The sequence below is a fragment of the Spermophilus citellus genome (assembly GCF_964194105.1).
Source record: "Spermophilus citellus genome assembly, chromosome: 17".
Classification (NCBI taxonomy): Eukaryota; Metazoa; Chordata; class Mammalia; order Rodentia; family Sciuridae; genus Spermophilus; species Spermophilus citellus.
Genome location: NC_138199.1, coordinates 30,459,145 through 30,475,990, shown reverse-complemented (window position 1 = coordinate 30,475,990; position 16,846 = coordinate 30,459,145). Strand labels below are relative to the sequence as shown.

Genomic DNA, 16,846 nt, shown 5'->3' with positions numbered 1-16,846 from the left:
TTTTGTTTTGTTTTTTGTGGTGCTGGGGATAACACCTAGGGCTTCACACATTTCAAGCAAGACCTCTACACATGCCCAGTCCAATAATTTGAATAGACTACTGTACTTGGTGGAAACTGTAGGCAGGTGGAGCATGGCTAGAAAAAGTAGGTCACTGCAGGGCATGGCCTTCGCCTATCTCTATCCCTATCCCTTCCCCTCTCTTTCTTTGCTCTTTCTTGTTCTCATGAGCTCAGTAGCTTTCCTCCACCATGATGTTCTGCCTTACCTCAGGCCCAGAGCAATGGAGTTAACTAACCATGGACTGAATCTCTGAAATCATGAACCCAAAATAAACTTCTTTAAGTTGTTCTTGTCAGATATGTTGGTCATAATGACTAAAAGCTGACTAACACAATGACAACACAGTTTTCCCTTCCTAAATGAAGTTTTTCTTTCACTTAATGTTCTGATCATTCCAAACACTATTCCAAAAACTTAAAACACATAAGAAAGACAAGCCTTCTTAAAAGACTCCTGAAAGTTAAAATCTTTTTCTTTATTTGCTTCTTTATTGGGATACTAAGAACTGAACCCAGGGGCATTCTACCACTGAGCTACTCCCAATCCTTTTTATTTTCTTTTCATTTTGAGACAGGATCTCACTAAGTTGCTGAGACTGACCTTCTTGCAATTTTCCTGCCTCTGCCTCCTAAATCACTAGGATTACATGCTACTTTTCCCAATCCCTTTAATCTCTAATCCATATGGATTGGCTAGTCCACAGCAGTCTTTGAATTAGAACTTGCCCTAATGGTGATAATTTTTTAAAATTCTTAAATTCTTTTTTAAAAAATATTTAATTGATTTTATTTTTTAAATACATGACAGTGGAATGCATTACAATTCTTATTACACATATAGAGCAATTTTTCATATCTCTGTATATAAAGTATGTTCACATCAATTCATGTCTTCATACATGTACTTTGGATAATGATGTCTATCACATTCCACCATCATTGCTAATCCCCTGCCCCTCTCTTCCCCTCCCACCCCTCTGCCTTATCTAGAGTTTGTCTATTCCTCCCATGCTAACCCTCCCTACCCTATTATGGGTCAGTCACCTTATATCAGAGAAAACATTTGACATTTGTTTTTTGGGGATCCCTAACTTCACTAAGCATTATTTTCTCTAACGCCATCCATTAAATCTTTCATCTTGAACTTATTATTAAGTTAAACATTATCTCTCCCCAAAGCCATTCTTCCATTTCACAAAATTGAATCCACGTGAAAAAATCCCATAGAAGGCAATTTCTAAAAGCATATTATTGTCTTCTGAGACAATGTCCTGACCTTGAAGAGAATGCAAATCTGTAGTTGAAAAATGTAAAAGGGGTCAAGGGGTCTGGGGTGTAGCTCATTGGTGGAGCATGTAAGGCCCTAAGTTCTATCCCCCAAAACAAAACAAATGTAAAAGTATTCTAAACATATATATAAAACCCTGGCCTCATACAGGCTAGGTAGGTAAGCACTCTACCATTGAGCTACATCTCCAGCCTAAACCAAATAATTCTTTTTTTTTTTTTACTTGTAGATGGACACAATACCTTTATTTTATTTGTTTATTTTTTTTATGTGCTGCCAGAGAACGAACCCAAGCATGCTAGGCAACCGCTCTACCAAAAAGCTACAACCCCGGCCCTAAACCAAATAATTCTTACATTTTTTTCCTTTCTTTTTGTCTTTTCCCATTTGATTCTAGAAAGTGGACTTTTTTTTCCCTATTTTTTTGTAATAACACAAAAGGCTAATATATCTCTTCCTTTCACTGGACTATTCAATCATAAAAGGTTTTTTGATTGCATAGAAGGAAAATGCATTCCCTACAAAGTTATAATAAACCGAGCAAAGGTATAAAACAGAACATAAAAATAGTATGACACCTACGTGTCCCTCTTCCTATCTAGTCAGGTAGTGTTGGGGGTCAAAAGAATAGGGAAGCTGGGCGCAGTGGTGCACACCTGTAATCCCAGAGGCTTGGGAGGCTAAAACAGAAGGATTGCAAATTCAAAGCCAGCCTCAGCAATGGCGAGGCACTAAGCACCTCTAAATAAAATAAAAATAGGGCTAGGGATGTCGCTCAGTGGTCCAGTGCCCCCGAGTTCAATCTCCAGCACCAAAAAAAAAAAAAAAAAAAAAAAAAAAAAAAAAAAAAAAAGAACAGGTATATTAGAGAAATAAAGAATAGGAAATAAACTAATACAACATATAAGCTATTTCTGAGGAAGAGATGATAATGCAATAATAATGAATCTAGTTGTTCCTAGCTGAACCTCCATAAGCACAATAATTGGAATATTAGCTTCTCCACAGTATTCTTTTCTTCTACTCTTTTCTTCTTTTAGGCTGGATAGTAGTAGATAAGGTTCTTGAGGTTCCTATTTGTTCCCCCATCCCTTAGGAGACCCAGTGGCTACACCAGTACACCAACCTGCTCTAGTCACTACCTACATTTCTTATCTGGAGCCAACGTAAAACTCCTGCAATGAGGGCCATTATCTCCTTGTGACCTCTACCAGTCCACTGTAACCCTGTCCTTCTCTCCAACAACCTTGTGTACAATAGCGTCTAGCCATTATCTGGCACCATGGAAGCTGAGTGGAATCAGAGAAGGGGTAGGGGCCCCTTGATACTCCTCCTTCTCTTCCCGGAAAGTCTCAGGAGATCTAAGGCAGGCATCCCTCCAGCCAAATTTCCTTCCACTTATCCAGATTTCTTCTTTTCTTTCCATGTTTTGCATGTAATGATCTTCCCCTCTATTTTTCATGGCTTTCCATGAAACTAACTTGTTGACATATAGACTATATAATCTCTCTCTCTTTTTTTTTTAAAGAGAGAGTGAGAAAGGAGAGAGAGAGAGAGAGAGAATTTTTTTTAATATTTATTTTTTTAGTTCTCAGCGGACACAACATCTTTGTTGGTATGTGGTGCTGAGGATCGAACCCGGGCCGCACGCATGCCAGGCGAGCACGCTACCGCTTGAGCCACATCCCCAGCCCTAGACTATATAATCTCAAACATAGATTTTTTAAAAATTTTTTAGGCCAAACCTCCACAGATCTTTGCCCAGTGATTTGTACATTTGGTGAATGAATACAACTAATCAATTTTCACACTTTAATTACCCCAGGACACAGAACAAATCTTCAAATGAGAAAAAGGTATGCTATGTTTGTAAACTTCAATCTGAAATATAGCCAACTTGAACCACCCATAAAATAAGGGGGAAAAATTCAGAGTAGTCCAGTTTCCTATGGAGTGTGGCAATACAAAATAAACTTGCCAGGATTGAAGAGAAAGTTCTTTAGTTACTAACTTAATCTTCTACTCTTCCTCTTTTCATCAGTATTTCTATTTTAAATAGTTATCAAGATCCCACATCTTGAATGCATAAAAAAATTGTGGTACATAAACACAATGGAATATTACTCAGCCTTAAAGAAGAATGAAATTATGGCATTTGCAGGTAAATGGAGAATATCATGCTAAGTGAAATAAGCCAATCCCAAAAAACCAAAGGCCAAATGTTTTCTCTGATAAGCAGATGCTGATCCACAGTGGAAGGGGGGTAGAGAATGAAGGAACTTTGGATGTACAGAGAGGAGTGAGGGGAGGGGTGGGACTGTGGGGATGGGAAGATAAAATGAAACAGACATTATTACCCTATATACATGTATGATTACACTACTGGTGTGACTCTGCACCATGTACAGCCAGAGGAATGAGAAGTTATGCTCCATTTGTGTACAATGGGTCAAAATGCATTCTACTGTCATGTAAAACTAATTAGAACAAATTTTTTAAAAATTTGATCTCACATCACTTCCTTAAAGAAAATTAAATAATGGGGATTTCAAGCAATTGTTCTACAAATCACCCCTTTCCCCCAAAGTAAGTTAAGCCTTCAAATTAGGAAGAAATGCTTCAATCCTGTTTGATATGGGAGTGGAATAATAAGAGAAAAGGGACATGAGAACTACTCTCTGATTAAGCAAAACAGGAGGATCCAATACCTTCAAAGAACTAGTCAATTCATGTAACCACTCTTGCCTCTTGAAGAGGAAAACCTGGGCTGGGGATGTGGCTCAAGCGGTAGTGCGCTCGCCTGGCATGCGTGCAGCCCGGGTTCGATCCTCAGCACCACATACAAACAAAGATGTGTCCGCCGAAAACTAAGAAATAAATATTAAAAAAAAAATTCTCTCTCTCTCTCTCAAAAAAAAAATTTAAAAAAAGAGGAAAACCTAATAAACCTGACTTAAAAGAATGAAAGTTCTGACAATGAAATAAAGCAAAGAATAATCTGTTAATACATATACTTAACTGTTTCTAAGGAAGAAAACATATTAAAACTAGAGTTACCCTTTCCCTGCATGTCCAACTTCATAAAAATACTTTCTATGTAGATTCTCATGCATGGGTTCCTTCAAGACAAAATCAGCAAAAACAGTAAGTCATTTCAAGTCTAGGACTCTAATGCCCATCAAACAAAATGAATTTTGTAGGATACTACATAAGGAGCCTGGCACATATTTCATCAATGATGCTGCCCTCTGGTAATGAGTTCATTAAGAGTTGTCAGCTGAGATGTGATGTCAGCACTGTCCCTGCTTATCACACAACCCTGGGCAAAGAACAGAACCTTTCCACATTTGGCTTGGCATCTGCAAAATGTTAATAATAGAAGAGTGTTCATGTGAATTCATCAGTTAATGTTTGTAAGACTTAGGGACATGAATACCACTTCAGCTATTGGTGAGTAACAATAAGTGAATTTATGCCATTTCAGACTTTTCATCACCATGAAATGAAGTACAACTGGGTAAGTCGAAATAATTAGTGACTAAAGTCCTAAAATTGTGCCAGGAAGATGAAGACAGGTTAAGAGCAGGCAGCACTATGGTGACATACATGAAAAGCACAGCTTACTTGGAGAGAGAGTGTTTATGAGTGCTACTATGCATAGTAAACAAACCAAAACAGAATTTAGCTTTTATGGTCAAAGTGTCTAGAACTCTGTCACAACTATGTGTTGGCAGAGATTAGGTTCAGTAAAATCATGGGAAAAAAGTCGAATCAGTCAAAACCAATTCAGCCTATATACAGCATGTTGTATTAACTATACTTTTTAGCTTATTAAGCAGGATTTATTATATAGCAAGACACAGAACAAACCTTCAAATGAGAAAAAGGTATGCCATGTTTGTAAGCTTCAATCTGATATAGAGCCAACTTGAACCACCCATAAAATAAGGGGGAAAAATTTAGAGTAGTCCAGTTTCCTATGGGGCGTGACAGTACAAAATAAACTTGCCATTCCAAATCTGCATTAAGCTTCATGGCAAAAAAGCAGCACATCTCCAACTGAGACTTTTACTTAGAAAAATTGGGAAGCAAAGGGATAAAAACGTTAAGCCAGGTATCTAGGTTGAAAGGAGAAGCTGAGGGCAGAGACCACCTCAATTTCTAATCCTCATTAACATAACTGTGACTGGATCTGCATTCTTCTGGCCCAAACCCTCATAGATTTTCTTTCTTTGTCATCCTCACACTCCCTGCTTCTTTCTTTTTTTCCTTCCTTTTGCCCCCCTTTTTTTCCTTCCTTTCTTCCCTCACTTCCCTTTCCTTTTTTCTCTTCCTTCCTTCTTTTGTCCAGAAACTTGTCTTTCCCTGTCTTTTGTCTAGAGATGCATATCTTTGACAATTATACAGCTTATTCATTTTCCCTACCCATTGCTTTTCCTTTCCCTTTCTCCAGGGTATTTCTAGCATCCCTTTAAGGAGAACAATGTGTATAACGACCGGGCCATTTGATACATGGGAAATTTACTCATATCTCAGGATATACTGAAAATCTCCAGATTAATCTCACCGCCCATGGCAATACACACACAAAAAAAGCCACTTAAAGTCATTCTCTAATATCAGCCTGACTCCTTGGGTAATTATGCTGAGGGCTGGATAGGATAAATAAAATGTATAACATCCAATGAAATATGATTAGGTAGTTTAATGTTCTACTTTTGAGACAATCCTATTTGGCTTTACATTATCAACAATCAGGACATGTTTGGCCTCTGTCATGGGGAATAAATGCCCACTGGCAGCACCAATACCAAGCAGTTGCCACAGGGACACTACTGAATTTTTTTTAAATGTATGCATAAGGGGGAAAAACCACAAAGATAATCATATTCCTTAATAAAAGAGTCTCATCAAGGTTCCAGGATGCAATATTTTTTCCTACTTTCTTAGATATGCTTTAAGTGGAGATTACTATGCATATAAATATACTATATTATTTATATATAAACTCATTCCCAGTCATATTTCCCTCCAAGACTATTTGGCTGGATATGTTAAATAGGTGAAATAACAGAAACTACATCAGTTAAATTATTTAAGAACACATTTACCCAGAAATGTTTTAACTTGAATAACCAAAGGCTGTATAAAAACATATACCTACGTACATTGGAACCACTAAAAATTTCTGATTCTTCACATTCACAGCAAAGTAATGCTGCTGATTCAGTATCTTCCAAATGAGAGTTCTGTAATGCAAACAAGATCATTTGAGAGATCCAGATGAATGGGCTCATAGCATGAGGGGAAAAGCAAGTTGAAATCACTTCGTGAGTGTTAGCTCAAAGGTGAAAAGCTGCAACTCCGATTAGAGATGGCTATTTTAGAGAGAATACAGCCATCAAGGTGACTAATTAGGTGGTTGGAAAATTGATTAAGGAACGTTTGATTAGCTGAAGCATTTTCTGTGGTTTCCCAATTTGGGCAATGCCCCCCCCCCCCAACACACTCCTGTAAACATGTTTACACACACTCCTGTAAACATGGTGCTACTAACCCTTCACATTCTAAATTCTTCCCAGACTAGGGATAGATTTGTATCCAGTTATCTTTAATATAACATAAGGCCTGATTAGGGGATTGGACCACTAGTCTTGCCTCTTTAGACCTCTACTTACTTGCCTCTTTATAAGAAGAGCCAAAAGATGTACCCTACTCAAGTCTCCTGCCAGATGCCAGAAAACAACTTAAAACCTTTTCTTCCATTCTCCAATCTCTTTTTCAAAATCTGTCTAGGAGATAGATAAGAACAATGAGACAAGGGAGTGAAACAATTAGCTGGTGTAACATAAGAGTATTTTCCCTGTGACTAATAACACAAAACAAAAAAAGCTCCAACCCTGAACATTAGATTTCATTCAAATGTTTGCTGTCTGGGCAACAGCTGCTGGAAACGGAATTATCCTTAGATAAAGCATTGATACATATGCTTATGTCACCAAAACATCTCACTACTGTTGGCTAAAACTTAGTCATATGTAATTACCTGATGGCTAGCCTACTTGACACCTACTTTTGATTTTTCGAAACAAGGCTGTGTTTTAACCTGCAGAATACCTGAGAAGATTGAGAGTGCAAATGAACTTGAGTGAAAGAAAGTTACTATTTCATTAACTGCCTTGTTCCTGGTTTAATTCCTTCTTACTTTTTTTTATTTATTTATTTATTTATTTATTTATTTTTTTTTTTTAAAGAGAGAGTAAGAAAGGAGAGAGAGAGAGAGAGAGAGAGAGAATTTTTAATATTTATTTTTTAGTTCTCGGCGGACACAACATCTTTGTTGGTATGTGGTGCTGAGGATTGAACCCGGGCAGCACGCATGCCAGGCGAGCGCGCTACCGCTTGAGCCACATCCCCAGCCCACCTTCTTACTTTTTTCTGTACTCCAATCCTTTGCCTATTTTTGATTTTCCTCCTCACAGACAAGTCTTACTGGCCATTATACCTTTCTCTTCATCTTTTAGAAAATAATCCCCCTGGCTTTTTTTAAAAAAATAAATCAGTCTATAAAATACACAAAGACTTCTAGAAGTCACATTAAGAAAAGCCAAGGATTTGTAGGTGTGGTGGCATACACTTGTAACCCCAGGGACACAGGAGGCTAAGGCAGGAGGATTGCAAGTTCAAAGCCAGCCTTAGCAACTTAGTGAGCCCTAAGCAATTTAGCAAGGTCCTGTCTCAAAATTGAAAATTAAAAAAGGGATGGCGATGTAGCTCAGTGGTAAAGCACTCCTGGGTTAAATTCACGTGCCAAAAAACAATTAATTTTAATTTTTAAAAAAGTAAGTAAAAAAAGAAAGGAAGTGAACTAAGGTTAATAAAATATTTGATGGAATCAATAAGGTTGAAATCTCTGGATTTGATCCCCAGCACCACAAATTTTTTTTACAAAATTTTTTTAAATAATAAAAATAAGGTAGACATTAGAGTTGTTTTCAATTCTCCCAAACTCTCATACCATGATAATATAGATATTAAGCATATCAAAAGTGATCACAGTACATACAAACTGAAAAGAGAAACTTATAAATTAATTAATCCAGATTACCTTTGTCAAGATCTTACAGTTTTCATTCATGCAAATATTTCTGCATATTTATGCTCTTTCAAAATGACCTTCAAGGAAAAAGTCCTGTAACCATGCCTGCATTTCTAAAGTTATTTTAAGACTTTACCATATACTTATTAAAACAATTCATTAAGATACATTTAAGGGGCTGGGGCTGGGGCTCAGTGGTAGAGCGCTCCCCTAGCACATGCAAGGCCCTGGGTTCGATCCTCAGCACCACATAAAAATAAGTAAATAAAATAAAGAATAAAGGCATTGTGTCCAACTACACCTAAAAAATAAAAATAAAAAAATATATAAAAAGATACATTTAAGGATACTGATAGAATTACAATATAACTGGTTCATGGAAAAAGAATTTACCTGCAACCAACATATTTATTGCTAAAGTGAATTATAAGGATCCTAAAAGAAAGCAAAGGACATTTCAAGGTCTTTTCCTTGCTTTCTGAACTACCTCATAATTCCAATTTCTAAGTTTTTCCTGAGTGAACTGTCTTGGTCATGACTGTATAAGACTTATTTGCAAGAATACAGGGGTAAATGAATATTTAAGAACTCAATTACTAAAATTTAGCATGTTATTAAGTCAAATAAGAAAAAACATAGGATTAAATAGGTGCTAAAAGGAATCTATTTAACAGTTAATAGTTATTTCTGGGGGCTGGGATTATGTCTCAGAGGTAGAGTGCTTGCCTACCATATGTGAGGCACTGGGTTCGATCCTTAGCACCACATAAAAATAAAACAAAGATATTGTGTCTACCTATAACTAAAAAGTAAATATTTTTAAAAAATTAAAAATAGCTAATTCTGATTTAAAAAAATTTTAGTAAGCCAGGAATAAAAGATACTTCCTTAATTCTCTTCCTTGTAGACTTTCAGATATAGTACCTCTCAGGTTGGTAGGGCCTTAACCTCAACCTGGTCTTGCCTTAAATTTATATTGTAGGAAATTCCCCTAATATTTTTTCTAGCATGAGGATGGTAATATTCCCTGGTTTACATTGTAGCTATCGATTCTCTTTTCTTTCTTTCCTTCTTTTTTTAAAAAATGCCCCCTTGGCCACTTCTCAAATTCCATTTAACTTTGTAAAGGACCAAATCAGGCTCATATTGTTGCTTGGGAAGCACCAAGCCTAAATCCTAAAGTAAACTGAGTTTATATCCTGGCTCTGCTACTTACTATGTATGTGCTCTTGAGGGCTGGGGCTGGGGCTCAGAAGTAGAGTGCTGGCTTAGCCTGCGTGAGGCACTGGGTTTGATCCTCAGCACCACACGAAAAAAAATATTGTGATCACCTATAACTAAAAAATAAATATTAAAGGAATTGCTAGGAAGAAAAACATCCAAGCATAGTAAGAAGTTTCAATCCAGAACAGCTCCTAAATAATAATTATCATAAAAATGTTGCAATCTTTATATAGAATGTATGGTGCAAGAACTTATGTACTAAGAAGGGTGTTTTGAAAATTTAACTTTGTGGTTACCTAACAATTTGCAAGCAGAAATCTTTAGAAACGATCCCACAAGACTCAAAACCTGTTACTACTGTTAAGTTTCTTTCATTGTATTCCTGTCACAAATTATATGATTTTAAGAAACAGAAAATTTATTGACTATTTCTTTTCTCTTTTCCATTAATCTTTCCCTTTCCTCCTTTTGTTTTTATACAAAATTCAGAAGGTGTTAAGAGTATTTAAGTCTTCCTCCCACCCCTGTCTTTCCACCTCCTAGTTCTCCATAACCCTATTACCAGAAATAATTACTTTGTCAGTTTCTTAAGTACTATCCAGAAATAATCTATGTATATACAAGCATTACATGTCTATATGTCCTTTCTATAAAATATACAAATGGAAAGAAGTGTGTCTGTTTTTCTGTCCTTGCCTTAATTTATCTTCATTTGACTATATTTTATTTACTTTTTGTGTGTGTGTGTGTGTGGATTAAGTTGTCAAGACTGGCTTTGAACTTGTGATTCTTCTGCCTCATCCAGGTCACTGAGATTACAGGTATGTGTTACTACTTCTGGCATCATTTTATTATTAAAAAAAAATTTTTAATTGTAGAAAAATATCAGAAAATGTACAATCTTAACCATTTTAAGTATATAGTAGGTTAAGCATACTCACATTATTAGAGCCAATCTCTATAACTTTTTCATCTCATAAAACTGAAATTCTATCCCCTTCTCTTAAACCTGGCAATAACCATTCACTTTTGTTTTCATAGATTAGTCTACTCAAGATAACTCATATAAATGATTATACAGTATTTGTCTTCTTGAAACTGGCTTATTTCACTTACTATAATGTCTTCAAGGTTCATCCATGATGTAGTACATGTCAGAATTCCATTTATTTATTTATTATTCATTCACTGGAATTGATCACCCAGGGGGACTTTGCCACTGAGCTACATTCCCAAACCTTTTTAAAATTTTGATACAGGGTCTCATAAGTTGCTGAGTCTCACTAAGTTGGGCAGGCTGGCCTCAAACTTGGGATCCTTCTGCCTCAGCTACCCAAATCACCAGGATTACAGGCATGCAACACTGCCTAGCAGAATTCTCTTATTTATTTATTTATTTATTCATAAATTTTGATGGACCTTTATTTATTTTTACATGGTGTTGAAGATCAAACCCAGTGCCTCACACATACTAGGCAAGCGCTCTACCATTGTGCCACAACCCCTGCCCGAATTCCCTTATTTTTAAAGGCAGAATTATATTCCATGGTATTGATATGCTATATTTTATTTATCCATTCATCCATATGGACATGTGTTTCACTGTTTTTATTGCCACATAATATTCCATTATATAGATATTCCACTCTTCAATTAATTGGTCTCGTCTTCTATTAATATATTCAGGTTATTTGTAATTATATTGTTTTCTAGTTTGCTGAAACAAATTACTATAAATTTGGTGGCCTAACATTAATTTATTATTTTGTAATCTAGGGATCAGGAGTTCTCAAATCAGTGTTGGAAGACCTGTGTTCCTTCTGAAGGATCTAGGAAAAAGTTATGAGCTAAACTATGTATCCCAAAATTCTTATGTTGAAGTCCCAATTCCCTACATCTCAGAATGTCTGTATTTGGAACCAAGGTCTTTAAAGGGACACTTAAATTAAAATGAAGTTTAATAACCTAATGGGTAGGCCTAATCCAGTATGACTGGGTTCTTAAAAGAGATTAGAACTATAGGGTGCAGTAATGCACACCTGTAATCCCAGTGACTCAGGAGGCTGAGGCAGAAGGATTACAAATTTGAGGACAGCCTCAGCAATTTACCAAGACCCTATCTCAAAAAGGGTTAGGGATTCAGCTCAGTGGTAAAGCACCTACCTATGGGTTCTATCCCAGTATCCCCAACCAAAAAAAAAAAAATGTGAAGAGATTAAGACAAACATATAGGAAAGCACTGGATAGGAAGAAGATAGGGAGAAAACAGCCATCTATAAGCCAAGAAGAGTGGCCTGGGGGTTGGGGAAAATCAACCCTACCACCACCTTGATGGCATTCTTTAGCCTCCAAAACCACAAGGAAATAAATTTCTGCTGTTTAAGATACCAGTCTATGTAACTTGTTATGGCAGTCCTAACAATTAATACAGGGAGAATCTATTTTCTTGCCTTTTCCAGCAACTAGAGGCTGTCCACATTCCTTGACTTGTGGCTCCTTTGCCCCATCTTCATACTCAGCAAAGGCAGAGTAACTTCTAATATTACATCAATCTAACCTCCTCTTCTGTATCCTCCTCTACTTCTAACAACCCTTGTGATAGATTATATTGCTTCCTACCCTTATAATCCAGGAGGATCATCTCCCTATTTTTAAAGCTATATGATTAACAACCTTAATTCCATCTGCAGCTTTAATTTCTCCTATATCATGTAATGTAAAACATTCACAGGTTCACAGAGAATTAGGATGAGACTCTCTTTTTGGGGGGGGGCATTCCGCCTACTAGGGTAATCTTCTCTGAAGGTTTTTCTGAGAAAAACAATTTTTTTTAAACAATTGTTTTTTAGAACCAATTTTCATACCATTACATTGGGAAGCACAAATTAATTAAGTGCAATGTAATGGGAAACATTATAGCTATGTATTTTATATATGAAGAGAAGGCTAAAATTTTAGAAGGAGCAGCAGCATGTTTGAAATTGCTGTTTGTGAAGAGTGATGGTGATTTGGATTTGAACCAATTATAGTATATTTACATAGGCCTCTTTATGATTAATGGTACAGACCTACCAGATAATTGTCTAGTATGAAAAATAAAATGTGTTTACTGAAGAACAGAAATAATTAGGCTGAATCAATTCAAAAATTTAAACCAGGAAAAAACTGGGTGGTACCTCTTCTAGATACCCAAAGTTGAATCAATCTCTCTCTCTCTCTCTCTCTCTCTCTCTCTCTCTCTCTCTCTCTTAGGTATAGATGGACACAATACCTTTATTTAATTTTTATGTGGTGCTGAGGATCGAACCCAGTGCCTGCCTTCCACATGTGAGGCGAGTGCTCTACCACTGAGCTACAGCCCCAGCCCTAGTTGCTATATCTCTAGGGCCTGGCACATAGTAGGCATTCCACAGATGTTCAATCAATAAGTGACTTAGTGTTAGTCATTGCAATTCTTTCTTGTTGCCAATAACATTAATTGAAGATGAGTTATAATTTTTGTATATAGGTATGATTAAGAGACTAACAATCTGGGCTGGGGATGTGGCTCAGCAGTAAAGTACTTGCCTGACATGCATGAAGTCCTGGGTTCAAATCTCTATGCCAAAAAAAAAAAAAGACTAACATTCCTCATTCTCCTAAACACATGATTTTTGTCTTTTTATTAGTTATAGTAGCAACTGCTCCTACTAGAAAAGCCAGTTTGTTACATGAAACACTGCCTTCCTTGGACTCCAAATCAACATGGAGGCGTTAAGCCAAAAGATCATCTTCATTTCTCAGAGCTACTTAGCAGGTTGGACTGTCAGTGGTTGAGGCAGTCAGGGTACCCATGCCAGAGTACTCTCTGTCTTTCGCCTGCAGTATGTCCATTTCATTTGCAAAGGTAATGCTGTCTACCGCTTTACATGTAACAGAGCTGTATCATGGTAACTGCACTTGTTGTTCCCTTCAGAAGGAACACATCTTTCAATTAGAATCTTATCCATTCTTCAAACCATCTCTCAAATCCCAGAATTTCATGAAGCTTCAAAATGATGATTTTAGCCTGACTGAAGTGGGAGCTTCCCTCTGAGCCTTGACTGCAAGGAAGAGGCTAGCAAACTATAACCTATAGGCCAAAATCATCTAGCAATTATCTTTAGGGTGTTTTTAATATAGCCAGCAAGCTAAAAATGGTTTTCAAATTTATAAAGGACTATTATTTTTTAAAAAGGGCAAAGAAGGGGGCTTAGGATGTGGCTCAAGTGGTAGTGCGTTCACCTGGCATGTGTGAGGCACTGGGTTCGATCCTCAGCACCACATAAAAAATAAAATAAAATAAAGATATTGTGTCCACTTAAAAAAAAAAGCTAAAAAATAAATATTTTTTAAAAAGGGCAAAGAAGAATGAACATTCAACAGAGACTGTATGTGGTCACAAAGCCTAAAATATGCACCATCTGGCTTTTAACAGAAAAAGTTTGTTGACTCTGGCTTGTAGCACATAATTTAGCCTAATGATAAATTGCCTAGAACTGTTCTGTAATCTATGCATGAACTTGTTTCCCTGTGGCAGATCCTCTTTGTTGTTTACCAAGTAGTCATCTGTTTTAGTCAGCTTTTTCACTGCTGTGACTAAAGGACCTGACCAGCACAACTGTAAGGGAGGTGTCAGAGATCTTAGTCCAGAGAAGGCCAGCTCCATTCCTGGGGCTTGAGGTGGGGAAGAACATCATGGTGGAGTGTGTGGCAGAAGGAAGCAGCTCACATCATAGTCATCAAGAAGCAGAGAGACTCCAGCTCAGATACAAAATATACCCCACAGCCACACCCCCAATTAACCACTTCCTCCAGCCACACCTCACCTGCCTTTAATTTCCACTCAGTTGATCCCATCAGTGATCAATTCACTGATTGGGTTAAGAAACTCACAATCCAATAACTTCTCCTCTGAACCTTCTTGCATTGTCTCGCACATGAACTTTTGGGGGACACCTCACATCCAAACCATAACAACATCTCTTACTTTTCTCACCTACCAGTTCCACTACTCTGACAGACAATGCCAGATACCTGCCTTTTCAGCCTCCATAGAACCCAATGCCTAGTCATATATCCTAATTCAGGACATAAAACTTGAGAGTTTATCATGGGCTTGTGGGAAAGGCTTTCCACATTGATTAAGGAGACCTGAGGGAAGAAACTGATGTTTCCATGCCTTTGGAAGTAGCTGTGCACAGATAATAATGTCTAGAGCTATGGTAACCATTTTGTGACCTCAAAAGGAGAGGCCCAAGGACAAAAGGCAAAATGCAAAAGATGGCACAGTAGAAAACATGGAAAGAACCTAGAACCCTGAAAACAGCATGAACCACTGCATCAACTCAGAAGCTACTTTGCCTCCAGGCTTCTGATGTTAAAAATGTCAGTTTACCCCACTTTTTGAATTAAATTAAATTAAATTAAATAGGGTATTCTAAATCTTTCAACAGAAAGAATCCTAACTCCGTAAGCAGATCTTGTACACTTGGAGAATAGGGCACCGCATATTCTCTGCCTGATTTCTGTAGCTTATACACTGCTGTGCCTGCTGGAATCCAATCATTTTTTGAGTAATGACTTTGAAAAACTTATTACCCATAGAGTTTGAAAAGATTCCCAAGTATACAAAAGCAATTGGAGGCCAATTTCTCTGAAAATAATTTTGTTGGATAACTACCACAAGCAGTCCACTTATTATCTCCTTTAATCCTAAAACAATCCAGTGAGCTTATACACTCCAAACCATCATTAAACCTAAGAGGCAAAGATTTTTTTATCTTATGTAAAACATTCATACTCTTCCACTATCCTTCCCTTCCACTTCTAAGTCTTACTGCATGCAATTAACAGTGGTAATAAAACATTTTACTTCTTATTTTTTGAACGTTCATATATGATAGTAGCTCAGATCCCAACAAATGCCATAATACTTTCAGTAGCAAATTCATACCCTCATACAAAGATCTGAACTTTTTTTTTTAAATCCCACCAAACCTTGTTATCTTGTTGAGGTTGTTTTGGTTTTTATACTTTTTCCCTCAACTTTTTCTACTTTTACTCTCTGCCCAAAATTAAAGTCTTCTAAGCAGTTTTTCTTAAAGTGTGATTCCCAGACTACCACCAGCAGCATCTGAGAATTCATTAGAAATGCAAAATCTTGCCCCCAATACTATAAAATAAAAAAAAAAAAACTGGAGGTAGGGCCCAGAAATGTGTTTTTAACAAGACTTCTATGTGATTGAGATGTGCATTAAAGTTTCAGAACCACTGGCATAAAGTATGTCTGCAGGTAACATTTTAATCACTGCATTAAAACCAGACCGATACAATCACATCATTCCTATGAAAACAATTAAGCAGTAGGACTCTCAATTCTAGTGATTTCTCCAGGCACAGAAGAAATAGTTTTTCTACAACCAAATTTGAAGTAAGAGATAAATGTCTTCTCTATGGTATATACTTCACTCAGATACAGAAACAGACTTAAAATTCTAAAACCGTAAGTCTATAATTTAAAAAGTGTGAAGTAATTCCTGCAACTAAAGATTGATATAGCACCACAAAGATCACTGCTGCTGTCCTGAGAGATAACCATATTTATTATTTTAACATCCAAGCTTAGAGGGAAGAAAAAGAAACACTCTTTAAACTTAACCTGGAAAATTAGGGAGCCCCAGTTGGAAAGCTTTACACTCCAATTTCAATTTAATCTATAAAGCAATGAAAGATCAGGGATAGGGAACACTTGAGATTCAAACTCTCCCTGTGGATAACTTATTATCAAAATTAAAATACACAGCATCATTTGTCAGACATCTAAGTAAGGATTCCAACAAATGCCATAATACTTTCAGTAGCAAATTCATACTCTCATACAAAGATCTGAACATTTTTTTTTAAAATCCCACCAAACCTTGTTATCTTGTTGAGGTTGTTTTGGTTTTTATACTTTTTCCTCAAATTTAAGTAAGGAAGAACCATAGATACCAAGTAGAAATAAGGATAACTCTAAAAAATTATTCTTGGAAGAGGAATAGGACTTTGTGGGCCTTAATTCTACTAGATATTTCACTAAATTCAATATATATTTTTTAACTTAGGGTAAACAGAAACAGTTGAACATGGAGAAAAAACAGTAAAGAGGTCTGG

At 36.6% G+C, this 16,846-nt stretch overlaps 1 protein-coding gene across 4 annotated transcripts in view; it reads right to left on the bottom strand.

The window, feature by feature from the left end:
* The window catches only part of SSH2 (slingshot protein phosphatase 2), a 255,428-nt gene that overhangs the window by 178,722 nt on the left and 59,860 nt on the right, over positions 1-16,846 (bottom strand). The window contains exon 2 of one of the 4 annotated variants that reach the window (XM_081272257.1): positions 6,519-6,599. The exons of the other annotated variants lie outside the window; for them this stretch is intronic. Coding sequence (XP_081128383.1) covers positions 6,519-6,599 — 81 coding nt within the window. The remainder of the gene's footprint in view (positions 1-6,518; positions 6,600-16,846) is intronic. 4 annotated transcript variants of the gene reach the window in all.